This window comes from Gadus morhua, chromosome 15 (genome assembly GCF_902167405.1).
Source record: "Gadus morhua chromosome 15, gadMor3.0, whole genome shotgun sequence".
NCBI classification, from domain to species: Eukaryota; Metazoa; Chordata; class Actinopteri; order Gadiformes; family Gadidae; genus Gadus; species Gadus morhua.
In genome coordinates this window covers 4,207,513-4,225,701 of record NC_044062.1, presented here as the reverse complement: position 1 = coordinate 4,225,701, position 18,189 = coordinate 4,207,513, and the positions used below count along the sequence as shown (strand labels likewise).

Here is an 18,189-nt window from a genome sequence, read left to right as displayed (position 1 = left end):
TGAGCTGTGTGATGGACACACTGGGGAACGGACCGAATGACATTGCATCGCGCAGGACATCCTGGTTCATATGGAAGGTATTATGCTCAGAGATGAACCGCGCTAAGCCAAGGCGGGCCTCCAGGATATCCACATGATTGGATGGAAAATTGAGTGTGTGACTGATGTTTTAGATTGTTTGTGTATGTGTCCACACACACACACACACACACACACACACACACACACACACACACACACACACACACACACACACACACACACACACACACACACAAACACACACACACACAGACAGATATTAACACACACCCAGACAGGGGTGTTGTCATTGTGGGCACACACACAGACACACACGCACACACACACACACCACACACACACACACACACACACACACACACACACACACACACACACACACACACGCACACGCACGCACAGAGACCCCTAGACAGGGGTGTTGTCATTGTGGGCCATCAGACGTAGACAAAGCAGAGGTCGGGGCAGATTCGATATCACGCCCGCCCTCCTTCTGCCCTCTGTACCAAAGGGGCGCTGTCACTTTCGATTGCGGCTCCTTCTTCCTCACATGTCCGATTGATTACACTTCAGCCCGACCCGCCCGTCCGACCGGCTATTTTTACGCGTCGGACAGGAGCGAAGGACGACAGCACAGCGAGGGTGTTGCGACCCGCTGGGTCACAAGAGCCTCTTCAGAGGGTGCTGAAACCAACCCGGCGACTCACCGTGACGTCGTTTCATCTCGACCCGGCTTGCTGGGTTAAGTGTAGATGTGTGCACCCGATATCCACTCAAATAGATGCGCCTTTGGGTCCCTCTCGACTTCAAAGGAACGCGGAGCCAACGCACGCCCAACTGTTTACCATTCGAATCAAAACACAACGCCCCCGAGCGCCTCAAGTTCGTCTGAAGTGCGTGCCTCCATTTTGTCTTGTTTGTTGTTGTTGTTGTTGTTGCGAGTTGAGATGTTGAACATCCTCTGTGTCTCCCCCCCCCCCCCCCTAGGTGAAGACCGCCCCAGGGACACCGTGGTGGGCGCCCCCGTCGACGGACAGGCGGCCGTTGCCGTGGCGGCGGGGGCGGAGCCGAGCGCCAGCAGCCGGCGGCGGCGGCTGCCGCGATGCTGCGTGCGCGTCACCGCCGCTCAGCTGCAGAAGGCCCTGTGGGGCGTGGTCATGGTGATGTGCGTGTGCTCGTCATGGGCGGGCTCCACCCAGCTGGCCAAGCTGACCTTCAGGCACTTCGACGCGCCCTTCACCCTCACCTGGTTCGCCACCAGCTGGAACTGCCTCTTCTTCCCGCTGTACTACATCGGACACGTGGTCAAGAGCCCCGAGAGGCAGACGCCCCGGCAGAGGTTCAGGTAAGGCGGGACGGACCAAGTGGACCCCAAGGTCTCGTGCCAGTGTGCGTGTCGGGGATTGAGTAAGATTGCAGTGTGTCTAAAACTATTTCAGTTTAAGGTAAGCTGTTATGGATATACAGGTGCAAAAATGAAAGGAGAGTGATTGCAAGGTACTTCAATCGAGTTAAATTAAAGAGGTCAAGTGGTGATTTGATTCTCTGATTGACAGTGTCCAATACTGACTATGCAATACAAACAGTGCAGTTGACCTACTCAATGTATTGGCTGAATCGAGTATATTCAGATATTGATGAAATGGCATTTCCCCGCCTGATCCTAGCATGGGAAAAGGTCTCATAGCCATCACAGTTGTGTTCTAATGAACCTCCTTGCATTTCCGCACGCTGTCCATCAGAGCTGTTATTGATAATGTCGGATTAACATCTTGGTCGAAGTGTAAGCCATTCCCTCACAGCCAATCAAAACTCATCCCTTAAGGTAACTTCCATTCCATACAGGGGAGCAGTCTGTGGTCATATATGATTGATGATGGTAATTTAGATAGTGAAGGTGGTGATGAAGATGATGAATGGACGGAAGAAGATGATGAGGATACCTCTTAGTCATTCAGCTGGTGTTGAGCAGCTGTGCCCACTGTAGCAGAGTACCTTAAAATGCTGGCCGCCGTCTAGGAGTCCCCTTGTTTGGGATGCACCTCACGCCGCATGAGCTGTTCTCCGGCCAGCGGTTACGTAAGGAGCCGCGGGCTGCCAACTCTCTCTGTATCGCGACGTGCTCCGCGTGCAAAACGCACGCGTCTACTTTTGTTCCCATTCAATTCGCACCTGCGGCAGAACATCTCTACCGACGGAGAGAGGAAGAGGGGTATATTAAAAAGCTAAATTGAAGTCGTGACATTTTACTAGTTCAGCAGTGTCTCGGTGTTCACATGATCGCGTTGTGTTGATGGATCCAGACGGTTCATGTAATGGAACCGGTGGTTTATAGCCAGAGGGGGAGATAAAGGTAGTGAAGTGATGCAATGTGGTTGAAATACAGTAGTGCCAAGACCCCGGGAGAAACAGAGGCAAAACAATCCATGACTGCCGTAGCCATTCAAAGACAGCAGGTCTCAATTACGGCTGATGAACACAGGGGCACACACACCCACACACACACGTCCCTGGTGTGTGTGAGCTATTGGCCGTTGCAGAGGTTAACCACAAAGTGTATTGGGTTTCCATTATTAAATGAACAAGCCGGTGTGCATTGAATTTGTATCCCGTCTAATCGGAGGAATGAAAGACCCGGTATGTTTGAACGGAGACTGAACTGTCTCCACCAGGATACTCTGTCACCAGGCCAAAGCGCTGTATGGTTAGTTGGGGTACTAAAAAAAATGTAGACTGAGAAAATGCATTAAAGTCTTGCACTCGGTTTAACCGAATATCTCAATCCTCACTTGATTCCCAACTGCCCACAAAGGACAACAATTAAGGAACGGGAAGATCTTCATCAGTAGATTCCTTCATTGAAACAAACAGGGACTCAACCTCGATTGTGGCATCTCTGAGCGAGTGGAGTACTTAGCTGGAGTACTTAGTGGAGTACTTAGCTTATTTCTTCATTGCTGATGACTTAAATCTGCAGGTCCGAATTAAACAACAAGATGTGTTGATTACATGGTTAGCACGCTAGCGGGCTTGAGCCATAAAGATGACCCTTGGCTTAAGAGATTCAGCGTAGATATGCCCTATGGATATGCCTACCTCGTCTTCCTCTCTCTCTGTGTGCGATGTGTACATCGATTGTTCCCAACCTGTGGTCCGCCTGCAGTACCTAACAGGTACTGCAGGTGTTTCCGTGGGGAACGGTAAAAAAAAGAGAAATATATCAGGTGGTCCGCAAAAGGCCTCGGCAAAAATCAAGCAGCCAGTCTGAAGTTAAAGGTCCGGCACCCATGCTTTCACGTCCTTATGTGCAGGGAGTGCTGCCGGTTCTTCGGGGACGACGGGCTGACGCCCAAGGTGTTCTTCACCAAGGTGGCGCCGTTCGGTCTGCTGTGGATCCTCACCAACTACCTGTACCTGCAGGCCCTGAGGAAGATCAACACCACCGACGCCTCGGCACTCTTCTGCTGCAACAAGGCCTTCGTCTTCCTGCTGTCCTGGATCGTCCTGCGGGACCGCTTCATGGGAGTCAGGGTGGGCTGCTCACACCTCTCTCTTCTCACCTTCTCTCACTCCATCGCTCTCTCTCTCCACCTCTCTCTTCTCACCTTCTCTCTCTCCATCGCTCTCTCTCTCCACCTCTCTCTTCTCACCTTCTCTCTCTCCATCGCTCTCTCTCTCCACCTCTCTCTTCTCACCTTCTCTCTCTCCATCGCTCTCTCTCCACCTCTCTTCTCACCTTCTCTCTCTCAACCTCTCTCCTCTTAACTTCTCTCTCCGTCTTTCTCTTCTTATCGTCTCTCTCTCCTTATCGTCTCTCTCTCCATCTCGAATGCCGGGATGAGATTATACAACGTTTTTGGGCTTGCCCAAATTTGGGCCAAATTTCAAATTTGTCATATTGCTTGAGTCTGATATTTTCTGCAACTGCAAGTATGGTGCTGGAATGGGGCTGATTTGGTGTTGTCTGGTCCTGGTATTACACTCTTGTTCCTTCTCTTCTTCTTTCCCACTTTCCCCCTGAAACTTTTCTCTCCATCTCTATGTCAGTCTCCCTCTCGTTCCTTCTTTCCCCATGGCTCTATTTCTGTCCTTCTCATCTCTCCATCTTTTCTCTCATCTCTCTTTTACTCTCGTTTTCCATTCTCTTTCCGTTTCAGTCCCTCTTTGCTGTCTCAGTCTCTCTCTCCATTATGTCTACCTCCCCATATCTGACGCTGCATTTTTTTCCTCTGTTTATTTATTGTTTGGCTCTTATGCGTGAAATTAAATCCAATCACAGCTTTTGCTGCATCATGAAAAAAAACACAACGTCACAGATGAGCCCATCATAAGTCACAGCTCATTAGTCAACAAAGCAACGACGTTGCCGATCGCTGTAGCTGATGTACTTTTGACTAAACATCTCTACAATAAATTTGCCCCAGAATAACACATTTAAATAGGAAAAAAGCAAACATTCAGGCATCATTGACTGTATTTTGTCAATGCGCAGTCCCAAAACACACAATTAAGATGGTTGCTTATTGGAAGACGCGGTACAGTGATCCCATCTCCTAATTGAATGAGTCTGATCCAGTCTCCACCTCTATCGTACTCATCTCTCTCAGGTGGGCTCTACAGAGTTAAGAGGCAGCGTGTGTGGGATTCAGAGTGCTCTCTTGCGCTCTTATCGTAATGAAATCACATTGACTTTCCTCCATGTTCTTCCTCTATACATTATCTGCTTACTAGGGTTTCATAGTTGTTTTCCTTAACATTGTGTGTGTGTGTGTGTGTGTGTGTGTGTGTGTGTGTGTGTGTGTGTGTGTGTGTGTGTGTGTGTGTGTGTGTGTGTGTGTGTGTGTGTGTGTGTGTGTGTGTTTTTGTTTAGACTTTAAGTACAAACAATGGATGGATCAAGAAAATAACACATGTCCATAAGTTCAAGGATGTCTTTTACTTTACTCAATCTGCCAGGCTTCAATCCTAGAGATGTTGGCACTTCATTCCTACACATCACTTGAGAGCACATTCTGCAACATTGCAGTCCTAAAAACGCATTTCTTGTTTAATCCTGAGGGATTCCCTATGTGATAGAAGGGTCTCTTGCAAAGAAGAAAAGCGATGTTTGCAGAAAAGCAATTGATCTGCGTAGTAGGACTTCACTCCAATATGGTGTTATTGGAGACATTGGATATCGTTACACAGATATTCCCTGTAGTTTACGTTTCCCTTAGCAAATTTCTGACCCAGTTGCCACCATAGTTGCTACAGATATCCTGTTTCGTCGCCACAGTTGCTCAAACCCAGGTATGCAGAGTACAGAAGGAGGTTGCCTGTGAGGTGATGGGTCGCAGGGTTAAGGAGAGTCAAGTCAGTCAGCTTGACCACTAGAGATAATACAAAACACACTCAAAACACAACCGACAATCGGCGAAACTATGTTATAGTATCCCGTGTTACTATAGCAGTAGTAAAATGCATGACAAGGTGTGAGGGGAAAGAACAGGGACACATATAGCAGGTGTCTGTGTGCAAGGAGCCAAGGAGAGTAATGGCTGCTCCAATCCACCACAACAGGGCTCACATAAATCACACAGCCATATAAATCCCAACAGGCTCATGATGCAATAACAGCCGTGTTACTCACTGCAGTAATCCTTCTCGAGGCTCCACCGTAGTTGGCCACATTTGTCCGGGGTCGAGACAAAAGCACACAAAAACAACGAGTGCTGTTGTAGCCGTATTCCCACCCAAAAGAACAACACGGCCCATTGATGATCACAAACTCGATCAGCTACACCGCACCCAACCAGGAGAGACTCAAAGGAAACCGCTGAGATGGTTACGTTAATGTATTCAGTTGGAGATGTTTATGTTTATCTATTAGGTTAGAGATGGGTACGTTTAGTTATTAGGTTATAAGGGCATGTTTGTGTATTGGTTAAGAGATGCTTAAGTCTAGGTTGAGGTTAGAGATGGTTCAGTTTAGTTATAAGGTTAATGGTCAAGGTTAGTTATCAGGTTAGAAGTAGTCAAGTTTAGTCATTAGATTAGAGATGGTTGCATTTATTTACAGCCAAGTTTAGTGTAAGAAGGGCAACAGTCTTGTGCGTCCAAACACAAGCAGCCAGGGTAGTGGCGTTGAAACTTGTTTTATTGTTACGCCATTTTGAAAATCTGCCCACACCTGGTGGCATGTCATGGGACCTCATGCAGGAGAGTGTGTGTGATGGCTGATTGAACCTGTGCACACTGATTACTCGATGTGCAACAGGTGTGCAGCCTAAATAAAAGCTAATGAAAAGGAATGCACTGTGATTGGTAATGAGGAGCTCTGGATGAGAACGAGGATTAAAGAGGATTAATGAAGAAAATTTCAAATGATAATTGATTCATATTTTTATTTGGAGTTGCGTATGGCGAATGGCACATTGCCTACTACTCTCGCGATATTTGATACTGCAATTCTATTGTTTTTTCAACTTTTTACTAAATGACTAGGGTAAGGCATGGAATCAGATTCACGTTGGGGCAGGGAATTTCTAAATTTTTGACTGAAATCAATGAAATCAAAATACTTTGAAAAAACACATACGCATGTAGAAGAATAACATTGAATATTGAACTTTGCAGGCTAATGATTTTTATCCTAAGATGTCTGGTGACTACTTAGGCCCAATCCCATTTCTACACCTTACCCCTTCCCCTTACCCCTCCCCCTTGTTTTGAAGGGGGAAGGGGTAAGGGGTAGAAATGGGATTGGGCCTTATAGTCACCGCTAGCCCTGACCCCATTGAAGACGCTGACCCCTTTTCATAGAAACAAAAGACGCACAGGACCTGCGCTAAACGCAGTGCGCCTTGGCTGAACTGGTGGAGGGTAACGACGTGATGCACAGAGGAAACGCGGTAAGTTGTGGCTGACAGTTTAAAGGCAGCATTGCAGGGAGATGCATTTTTTTTGTGTAAGGGGAGGGCCGCCCCACTGGCTCTGCGGGCAGTAACACCCTGCTCATTTGTCTTCCTGTCACCTCCTTAATGCATTGATAATCCACTCATTGAGACTAGGCATTGTCCTCCAATGCCTAGTCTCACACACACAGGCACCCACACACACCCACACTATCGCAAGCTCTGCAGAACTATACAGACCCAAACACACATACACACACACTGACCAAACACATACACACACACACACACACACACTGACCAAACACATACACATACACACACACTGACCAAACACATACACACAGCCCATCCCAACCAGCTTGCAAGCACACACACCACATAGGCACTGTCACACTCCAAGGCATAAACCGCACACACACAAACACACACACACACACAGGCACCGTAACTGGCTTGCATGAGAACATGCTGCATAGGTCTAACACAAGCTCTGCTGTACCTTACAGAGCCAAAGTCAAACCCTGGAACGAGGCATACACACTCCGCGCTTGCATGCACACGTAGTGCCCGTCACACACTGTTGGCCACTGGCGCATATATACAGTACAATACCGACCCGAACGCACACGTGCACCAACATATGTTCACACACACACTCACTCACTCACTCACTCACTCACTCACTCACTCACACACACACACACACACAGACACAGACACAGACACAGACACAGACACAGACACACACACACACACACACACGCACAGTATTTTAGATACTGCATTCATTGCATAAATGTGGCAGCGTGCAGGAGTCCCAGATGACCCGGTGGAACGCTGGGAGACCCAGTTCAGGGCCGGCCGGTGTCAGGGCCGATGGCAGGCTCTACTCTGGGAGAGGGACGGCTGGGGGGATTGATACGTGTGTGTTTACTATCTGGATGGCTGAGGCCAGGGGGGTGTGTGTGGGGAGGAGGGTGGGGGGAGGGGGGGGGGGGGGGGGGTGGCTGGGTGTCTCACAGGCTGGGGACCTGGATGTAAACACAACGACAGCGCAGCGGAAATCAATGTTAGCCATTCCACCTTACACCACAGAGGCGTTCCTGACTGATTGGGAAGTGATTTGGTCCGTACATAAGAGGGAATATTGCTCTGTTGGTTCATTTTTGCTTGTGTCTGCATTCGTCTATTAATTCAATTCATATAAATAACGTTAAATATCGAAGACTTTGATGTATATAGACCGCCTTGCTGCAATGTACCGTGGGTTGGACTTGTAAAGTGTGCTTATATTGGACAAAGGTGTCTACTAAAATACATAATGGAATGCAAATGCAGTTTCGGAAGGCTTTGATAATGACTACCCAAGCAAATGTATATTAAATAAATGATCCGGATATGAATCATGACTGACCCTTGATCTTGCACGGTGCTATCAATCATGGATGTGGTGAAGCGAGCCGCGGTGCTCATCTCTTCTGGGCCTTTTTATTGCCCGCAACTCATTCCCATACATCCCTGTATGCACTTGGCCTTGTGGCCAGTGGACGATTATCCATATATTATCCTTCCACCCTTCACGCATGTATATCTTCTCTCCCTCCCTTCACCCCTCTTCTCCCCCCTTCCTCACCCTCTCTCTCATTCTCTCCCTTCCTCCTTATCTCTCCCACCCTCCTTCTCGCTTACTCCCTCCTTACCATGCTCTCTCTCCCCCCCTCTCCCTCTCTTTGCCCCTTCCTCACCCTCTCTTTCTCTCTCTCTCTCTCTCTCTCTCTCTCTCTCTCTCTCTCTCTCTCTCTCTCTCTCTCTCTCTCTCTCTGTCATTGTCTTTCTCTCTCTACCTCTCTCTCTCTCTCCATCTCTCTCTCTCTCTCTCTCTCTCTCTCTCTCTCTCTCTCTCTCTCTCTCTCTCTCTCTCTCTCTCCATCTCTCTCTCTCTCTCAATGTCTCTCTCTCTTTCCCAATGTCTCTCTCTCTCCCCGCAGATCGTGGCAGCCATCTTGGCGATCGCGGGCATCGTGATGATGACGTACGCGGACGGCTTCCACAGCCACTCAGTCATCGGCATCACGTTGGTGGTGACCTCAGCCTCCATGTCAGCACTCTACAAGGTACGGCGGAGGGAGCACACGGAACAGCGATGTGGGCTGATGGGAGGCCGTCAGACTCGGCTGCTTTCTAATATAAGAAAGTACCGCCTCAGAAACGGCGTTCTGCAACATCAACGTTTCTGACAACGGAATCAAGGAGGGCCGGTCCCTTGATGTCATTGGTGCAGGATTTGCGTTCTCCAAATTGGACCAATGACCATCCATGGTCCAACTCTTCCACCATTTGATTCATATAAGCCAGTATTTATTGAACTATTTAGTGTTTATTAGTTTAGCAGAGGCTTTCATCAAAGAACGAAAAAATACAGTTAATGTACAAGCAGGAAGGGGTTTGCTCAAAGATGCTCACAGGTAGACTGTGTGGACACTGGGGTTGGAACCCACAACCTTTTGACACGGAGTCAAACCCCTGAAGTGGATAGCTATGTTGTTAGACTCTTATCAGATGACTGACGAGTGAGATTCTACAACCCTCCCTCCTTCTTAATCCACTGTATACATCGTAAATCGCTCTTGATCAAAGGCTTATACACAGTTAACAACCTTAGCTCGCACGTAATGCACAGAAAATAATAAAATACCAATTATTTCTAAAAGCCATCTTTCAACTGAAGCAACAGCACCAAGCGCTACAATGCAGTACCAGAGCACTGCTGGTACCATGAGATCACATAAACACACGACTAGGCGTGTGAATCACGCACACACACACACACACACACACACACACACACACACACACACACACACACACACACACACACACACACACACACACACACACACACACACACACACACACACACAATTTAGTCAGAGTGAATCCATCCATCAGTTGCCTCACTCTGCCTTGTGAACTGCGGTGAACCACAGGTGGTGTGTTCTGCTGTGTGATTGGGTGTGAATAATCAAGACCACCGAGGTACCCCAGGGCGGTACCGTCTCCCTTTGTTCATGCAACTCAATAAACACCACAGATGTAGGGGTTTTATGCAAGCTTTGTGGAGTCCTTTTGCCTTCTGCCCCAAGTTGTACATGAGAACTCTGTTCTCTCCACACTGGAAAGGCTCCAACCAGCTTATGTAAGCAGGTGACAGAAGACAGAAGGCCGTTATGGAACGCAGGGCGGAACTGTCCGGGATGCGCGCGTGTGTGTGTGTGTGTGTGTGTGTGTGTGTGTGTGTGTGTGTGTGTGTGTGTGTACGGTGTGTGTGCACACACACGGAGAGAGAGAGAGAGAGAGAGAAAAAGAGAGATTTACTTGTAAGACTTGCATGTCTTGGTGAATGTGAGTTTTTGTTCTACGGTGTGCGTGTGAGACTATGTATGTGTGTGTGTGTGTGTGTTAATGTCAGAGAGCCCGAGAGACAAACATTTACTTTGCACGTCTGAATGAATGTGTGTTTTTGTGTGCGACTGTGTCTGTGTATGTGTGTGTACCTGCGTATGCAAGTGTGTGCATGCCTACGGGTTTGTTCGTTTGTGTGTGTGCCGGTGTGTCTATAAATGTATGCGAGTGTGTGCGTGCCTGCCTGCATGTTATTGCGTGTGTGTGTGTGCGTGTGCGTGTGCGTGTGCGTGTGCGTGTGCGTGTGCGTGTGTGTGTGTGTGTGTGTGTGTGCGTGTGTGTGACTGCTCGACTCACGACATGCCGGCCCCGCCCCCCTCTGTCCCGCTGTCCGAGATGGCTGGAGTGCTAATCCGTTGCGAGGGACGTTGTGCCAGGAACATGGCTGCCACCCCCCCCCTCCTGATCTCCTCTGTAGTGGGGGCCAAACACAGTTCACAGTCTACAGAGTTAGGGCGCACCAACACCAGGCCATCTGCGCCGTGCCCGAGTACGTTTGCCCCCAGTTTGGCTAGTGTGAGCAGTGCACGCCATCCGTACTCGGGTACAGTTCTATTCCGTGGCCTCAGTACACTCCGTAGAGGTGTGCTCAGGCCACGGTACAGATGCTAATGAGCCGACACGCGCACACGCACGCGTACGTACAAGAGGCAACCGTACTCAGGCCCAGTTGAGATTGCCTAGATCGTACTTGAGGACGGTACAGTGCAACTTTGCCCAGTGTGAGAGCTCCCTAACACCATCCTCCCCTCCCCTCTCACCCCTCAGGTGCTGTTTAAAATGGTCCTGGGCAGCGCCAAGTTCGGAGAGGCGGCGCTGTTCCTGACGGTGGTGGGCGGGGCCAACTTCGTGTTCATCAGCTTCGTGCCGGTCATCCTGTACTTCACGCACGTGGAGTACTTTGCCTCGCTGGGCGACATCCCCTGGGCCTACCTGTGTGGCGTCGCAGGCCTGCTGTTCGGTATGGACGCGTGTCAATGTTCAACTGTTATATCGATCACTTCCTTCAGTTTTATGAATAATACATTTGTGCAATTTTGGCAATTCTGCAAGGGATGGCATTCATCGTTTTTTGTAATATGTTGGTTTGCCAACCAAACTTTTGTGTTTTCTAACTGAATTTTCATAACTGATTTGATTTTGCTCCTCTCTACAGCGTTCAACATCCTGGTGAACTTTGGCATCGCGGTCACATATCCAACACTAATCTCACTGGGAATCGTGCTCAGTGTCCCAGTGAACGCCTGTAAGTGTTTAATGCCTTATTCTTAACGCCTAGTCCCCATTTTATAACAACAATCAAACTACAACCTACTTTTATTGCTAATGATGTCTCGACTCTAGATAAATCTTTGTTGACATCTGAGACAGGTATTTATTTTCTAGAAGCAGGACATAGTGGCAAACTAATGCTCTACCCCCAGCCAAAAGAAACTGTGTTCGATCGCTAAAGTGACCCAATCCTACCTGCATGCAAATTGCGAGTCGTGCTTTCCATCGGGGCATGACCGTCCTTCACACAGCGTCACCCTGCCCCCTGTCGTGTGCCGCAGTGGTGGACCTGTACACGTGCGAGATCCACTTCAACACGGTGCGCCTCATCGCCGTCTTCATCATCTGCCTGGGCTTCCTCATGCTGCTGCTCCCCGAGGACTGGGACAAGTGCATCATCCAGCTCAGCACCAGGCTGCGCAAACGCGACGAGCCAGCGGAGGGCAGCGGAGAGCCGGGCGCCGCCACCGGCCTCAACTGGAACCGCAGAGGAAGGACCTCCATGTCCACGTTTGCACATTGACTCGATTTGAAGGATGCTCTGAGGGTGTCCACCCGCGGTGAAACACGCACGCACACGGACACACACGCACGCACACGTCACGCACACACGCACACGCACACACACGCACGCACACACACGCGCGCACACGCATACACAGGATGGGATGTTCAGAGCAGCCGGCCTCCCTCCCTCCTGGAGGAGCCTCTGTCCCAGAGGTTCAGAGGTTCAGCCTCTGTACTGGTGATTGCCGCGACCACACTGCACGGTTGTGGTTTTTATGGGCATGGTGCCCAGCCCTCACCTTTGAAACCGCTAACCTTGATGGAATAACAAACAGCCTAAACTATTTGGTCTAGAGCGCACCTTCGTCAGTAATATTGAGGAGGTACTTGCCTGGAAATGAAGTAAGGAGCACAGAAGATTTATCACTTTGTTTTTGTAAAACCTAAGTATCCGTTTTCAGAGCTGTTCAAAATGAAAGCATTGACTCAGATATGAAATACATATCTGATTTGATAATTTACTTTTATTTTTCAATACTTCTCAATCATTCCATTCAACTAGATACCTGCATAAATCATTAATTTCGCTTTTCCATCAACACATAATTTATTAACATCTATATCAGAATTCAAGGCCGGCACAAATAATGCTGACATCGATTTTTTTAAAATAACGCATAGCTGTGACCCTGAAGATCCAAAGAAGAAGAAGAAGAAGAAGAAAAGCCTCGATAAACAAAATGCCCACGTAACAAACAGAGACTTTGAGTTTGCATCTCTCAGGGGTCAACTCAATGGTGAACGGCTGCACTCATTGGTCGATACGTCAATGAATTCACACGCTTTGGATATTCTTGGTGAACAAGGCCAACATCCGGACATCTCGAGTATCCACCTCGCTGATCGGTCGCCAGTGATTGGAGGTGACCCCAAAGCAGTGGACCCTTTATAACCAAAGGTGTCCCAGCGAGGGAAACTTAGCTATCACATGAACCAAGGTTTCATTTCAGAGTTTCTCAGAGTTACTATGGACAAACGTAACCTAAACAGTGTACATGTTGGTGACTAGAAAAGGCATGAATACGACTGAAACAATACTATTGTAAGCTCCGATGCACCTGTGTTTACCTGTACACACCAATGTGTAAGAAATGTCCCGTTCAACTTTACCAGGGTCTAAATAGGGTGAATGACATGGTCTGTTGCTTGGTACACGTTGCAGGTAATGCATGGCATAACTAACATCTGGTATCTTTGTTTGCAGATCATTGAAAGGCCCCACTTTGATAATTTGAGCTAACCCATAAACAAATGACCATTCAGTAACTTACATTACTTAATACTTACACTATGAATGGGACATTAGACTCTATTCCAATGGTGGACTAAGGCCTGAAAGTATTTACATTTTTTAAGAAACACTATAGTTCAAGATGTTACACACTATGTAAATGTATGTAAATTTAAGATTTTTACCCTCAACGCCAAAAAATGATTTGTTAGAGTTTGGAAACAAAAAGGCAGAATACAGTGTGTGCATCCAAATTCAAAACGATTTGAAATTGCCCATCAGAATTCAGCTTAGTCACTTCTATACTTCCCTAGTATACAGAATATACAAGTATACTATCACTAGAATATAAATAAGTATTTTTGTTGAAACCTAAAACAGAACTGCAGCAAAGAAATTATAATTAGTAGAAGATTATTCATTGCGTTTTGCAGAGAGGCGTGGACGATTGTATGCAAATGGCGGTTAATTGTCAGGCTTTGCGGGACACGAATAGAAAAGACACATTTTTATTATTATTCATATTTCTGGGGCAGGGTAAATCATTTCGAAACACACTGTACGAGAGTAACGGAGGCACTGTAAAGCATACAGGAAGGTTGTTTACTGGGTTAGGAGAACATTTTGCCTTGCTCTATGTGAATGTATGAACTGCTCTTGACTTTCCTCACTACATGCTATTTTAGTTTTTATACCGGCGCCATACAAATGCTGCAAACAGACTTTTTAATACTACGCTTCTGACACGCATCTGAGAAGGAACTTTCTAAAGAGAGAAATACTTGGTATTTTTGCCGGCTAATTTGGGGGAACACTGATGTGTGTGTGTGTGTGTGTGTGTGTGTGTGTGTATGTGTGTGTGTTAGGGGCTGGGTGGGAAGACAGGCATGCAGACATAGGCAGATACATCGCAACGCAAACGTACATTACAAGTTCGCTTCACTGCCTTTTTCTCATGTTTATTGTGCAATATAAAAAGTAAGCACTGTACCCATTGTCATTTTGTATGACAATAAATAATTATATTGTATTCCTCTGGAATTATTGCTAAAGATAAATGTAAACCTTTGTAAGGAATGTTTTTTTCTACACCAAAAAGCAGGGGACGATTATCATGTTTCAGAAAGAAATATTTAAGAGTGTGATAAAGATGGCAAAGTTTATTGGGTCTACTGTTATTTCTCTTTGAGTGTAATGACATGTGCTGTATAAAAATATTTCTTTTCAATACATTTTGCTTTGTATGCTCATTTTCTTTTGCTCTGCACTGTGCAGTCACCATTATGTGTGCATACACTGCAATAAACGGATCATAATTTGTCAAATATAGTCATTATATAGTAAGCCTATTTTGAGAGAAAATACCATGGAGGAATAATAGAATATGAATAGAACATTAATACTAAATCATTTTTCGACAACTAGCTCAGGTGATTTAAATATTATAGTCTTATAGAATCTATAATAGATTCCATGCAAATGCCCTTTACATCAAAGATTAGGCCTTAAAATCATTTACATCACCATTTTTTACATTAAGTTGAGTGAAATAAAAAAAGATTGAAACTGAAGTTTAGGCATGACAGTAAGAGTGGTTACATCAGGGATAAAAATAAGTAAAAGGAGCCTATAGGTAGGCTATACATTTTGAAATGTATTGGCTACTAGGACAAAACCATCCTTTTAGGTAGGCTTTACAATTTCAAAAGATTTGAAAAGTTACTGTTTGAGTTATTTACATTAAGGCATTCAAGTTGGCAATGTTCAGTTTAGTTTAGAGATAGTTAAGTCCAGATAAGTGCTATTTGTGTGGTTCAAATGAGGGCTGCTCAGTCTCTACTAGCAGACATCATGCTCCACCGTCACCGTGATCTGCCCATAGAAGTAAGTGGCCCGCGTCTCCGTGGTTACGGCGGAGAACGGCAGTTTGCTGCCCTCTTGTGTTCGAGTCGGGACGTGCAGACACTCCACCCTATTCTCCCCGCTGCCCGACTCCTGCTGCCACGGGGAAGAGCTTGAGGTCGAGGGGCTGCCCGGGAGAAACACCTCGCACTGCTGCTTCGGCTGGCGCTGATGTTTGAAGTCTGCGTTGACCGTGAAGACGGAGGAGCAGTATCTGGACGCCTCGTCTCGTCTCGAAGACGGGCTTTCACCCGAGGAGGAGCAGAGCGTGCGTATGTTGGTGGTCGTGGTGCTGCACGGACCTAAGCACCTGTCCTCGCCCTCCGCCCGGGCCTCCCCCGCCCTCCCGACCGCCGCGCCCCCCAGCCGGGCGCGTATCTTCTGCTTGAGGTTCTGCATGGCGCCCTGGAAACGCTTGCTGAGCAGAGCGTAGAGCAGCGGGTTGATGTCCGAGTTGAGCAGCACCAGCCAATAGGAGAAGGTGACGGCGCTGGACGGGACCAGGTTTTTCTCGCCCAATAGGGCGCTCTCGGCCGCCTGGATCAGCGCCACGCCCATATAAGGGGTCCAGCACAGGAAGAAGGCGGAGATCACCAGGAAGAGGCGGACCAGTCCGTGCTGGTGCTGGTTCTGCTGGGGGAGGGGGGTCGGCTGGGGGAGGGGGGGCTGCCGGGGGACGGGGGTCTGGGCCAGGCAGGAGAACAGGCGTCTGGGAGGGGGAGGAGGAGGAGGAGGAGGAGGAGGAGGAGACGGAGAACCCACGGGAGAGGCTCCCGGTTCCCAGGTCGCCGCGGTGTCCCCGCGTCGAACCTCCGTCACGAAACGCCCGCTCAGGTGGTACACCAGGCTGGAGTGGGTGTGGTGGTGGTGGTGCTGTTGGGTGGTGCCGGACGACGACGACGACGACGACGACGACGACGACGAAGACGAAGACGACTTGGCGGCGGTGGCGGCGGCGGCGGCGGCGGCGGCGGCGGCGGCGGCGGCGCGACCGCGCTGCAGGTGGTCCTCCAGCGTGTGGATGCGGCGGGCGTGGGAGCGCGCCACCCGCACGATGTTGACGTAGCAGAAGAGGATGACGGCGGCCGGCAGCAGGAAGGACAGGGCCACCATGACGGCCGTGTAGCTGGGGCTGTTGGCCCAGTCCACGGCGCAGCTGTACACGGGCTTGACGTAGCGCACGGCGCTCCAGCCCAGCAGCGGCGGCGAGCTGGTGGCCAGCGCCTGCAGCCAGATCCACAGCACCACCGCGCCGATGCGGCACAGCGTGCAGCGGGCCGTGTAGCGCAGGCAGTCCACGATGGAGTAGTAGCGGTCCAGGGCGATGGCGGCCAGGGTGAGCACCGACGCGGTGCAGTAGACGGACGAGGTGTAGCCCACGTAGAGGCACAGCTCCTGGGAGGGGTGGGGGAATCAGGCAGGGTGGAGGATATTAAAGAGCGTGATTAGCCGTGACAAGCCGTTTAGAAAAATCTGCCCCTTATGACATCACAAGGGGGCGTGTCCACCTAGATGTGTGACGGATGGATGAGCAACGTTTGCTACAGTCCACTGGTTAGGCTGGTCGACTGATCTATCCAGCGCACATCTAGGTGGACACGCCCACTTATGATGTCATAAGTGGCAGATTTTCAGAACAGCTTGGCTTATCACACTCACACCTGGTGGCATGTCATGGGACCTTTAATGGATCACAGAGTAAGGAGCGGGAGGGTACTGGATCTAATAGTTAGTTCTCGTCAAGTTCTCGGCCTATAACATTTGATTTTGGGGGTTTTAGTTAAATGTTTGTTCTGTAATCTTGAGCTGAGCAACTTTGACGGAAAATATTTTTATCGTATATAATTATCGTAATCGATGTCTAATCAAGATATGTAAGATACAAAACAAAACCCTTCTAAAATAATTACAAACATTACCACTGTAGGCATAGCGCATGACGTACATTCGAGGCGACCCAGCTGCTGTTGATGATGGACACCGCCACGAAAGGCATGACCCCGATGCCGACCATGAGGTCGCTGATGGCCAGGTTGATGATGAGCACCGAGGCCACCGAGTGGAACGTTTTGGTCGCTGCCACGATCACGATGACGAGGATGTTACCTGGAGGACGCGCGCACGCACGCACGCACGCACACACGCACACACACACCGACAAATTAGCCAACTATTATGCTAATTAGGACAACCAAAACCAACAAGCTAATGTCGACCGCATATATACTGGTCTACGATTTAAACATTTAAAAAACAAAACTTTGAACTACAAAAACTACAAATTGGAAGGTGTGAACCGTTTCGAAAGTGCGTGAATTCACACGGGACGAGTCAGTCACGTTAACTTATGGCTTTATTATTTTGCCACTACACAACCTCCATCTCTTTTAGTTTTGGGTCAAGTCAGGTCTGAACCAGACGGTAGCGACTCACTCTACATCCAAGACGTACCGGTCACCGCTCCCAGAGTCATGAGGACTATGATGACCTCCAGGACCAGCGTGGTGCGGGAAGGCTTCCCGGCGAGCACCTCCTCGATCGTCTCGTTGTCGAACGCCGCCTTCAGCCCCGCTCCCAGGACACGCACCCCGGGGTTAAACCAGTGCCCAAAGTCCATATTCAACCCCAGCCTCAAGATAATCCAACCTTATTCAACATCTTGTATAAAAAATAAAATGGTTTCTTAGTATTTCACCGTTCCCAGCTCCCTCTCATCAATCCAATTGAAATCGTCGGGTATTTTCGGACCTCTTTTTTAACAGGAGGGAGGGATGCGTGTGGCGCGGCGCGGGAGGGGCGACTGCTCTATGTTTACCT

General features: G+C 48.6%; 2 protein-coding genes across 2 annotated transcripts in view; one reads left to right on the top strand and one right to left on the bottom strand.

The window, feature by feature from the left end:
- Nucleotides 1-14,700, top strand: part of slc35f3b (solute carrier family 35 member F3b) — a 27,760-nt gene extending 13,060 nt beyond the window's left edge. Inside the window, exons 2-7 of the mRNA XM_030378571.1 lie at nucleotides 1,030-1,387; nucleotides 3,354-3,573; nucleotides 8,927-9,052; nucleotides 11,169-11,361; nucleotides 11,557-11,646; nucleotides 11,954-14,700. Coding sequence (XP_030234431.1) covers nucleotides 1,030-1,387; nucleotides 3,354-3,573; nucleotides 8,927-9,052; nucleotides 11,169-11,361; nucleotides 11,557-11,646; nucleotides 11,954-12,195 — 1,229 coding nt within the window. The 3' untranslated portion in view covers nucleotides 12,196-14,700. The remainder of the gene's footprint in view (nucleotides 1-1,029; nucleotides 1,388-3,353; nucleotides 3,574-8,926; nucleotides 9,053-11,168; nucleotides 11,362-11,556; nucleotides 11,647-11,953) is intronic.
- A 371-nt stretch (nucleotides 14,701-15,071) lies between these two features.
- On the bottom strand, nucleotides 15,072-18,131 carry LOC115559609 (5-hydroxytryptamine receptor 1D). The gene is made up of 4 exons (XM_030378563.1): nucleotides 17,824-18,131; nucleotides 17,318-17,478; nucleotides 16,327-16,767; nucleotides 15,072-16,245 (listed from the first exon to the last, which is right to left on the bottom strand). Exons 1-4 carry the CDS (start codon nucleotides 17,987-17,989, stop codon nucleotides 15,310-15,312), a joined length of 1,704 nt encoding a protein of 567 aa, XP_030234423.1. The 5' UTR covers nucleotides 17,990-18,131; the 3' UTR covers nucleotides 15,072-15,309.
- Between the last annotated feature and the right edge of the window lie 58 nt (nucleotides 18,132-18,189).

Excerpts from the sequence above, each read along its gene's own strand:
- LOC115559609 (XM_030378563.1), bottom strand. The coding sequence starts at position 17,989 with ATGGACTTTGGGCACTGGTTTAACCCCGGGGTGCGTGTCCTGGGAGCG. Across the intron at positions 17,479-17,823 it reads GACTCTGGGAGCGGTGACCG|GTAACATCCTCGTCATCGTG; the intron begins GTACGTCTTGGA and ends CGCGTCCTCCAG. Across the intron at positions 16,246-16,326 it reads CCGCCGCCGCCGCCGCCGCC|CACCACCACCACCACACCCA; the intron begins GCCGCCACCGCC and ends ACCACCCAACAG.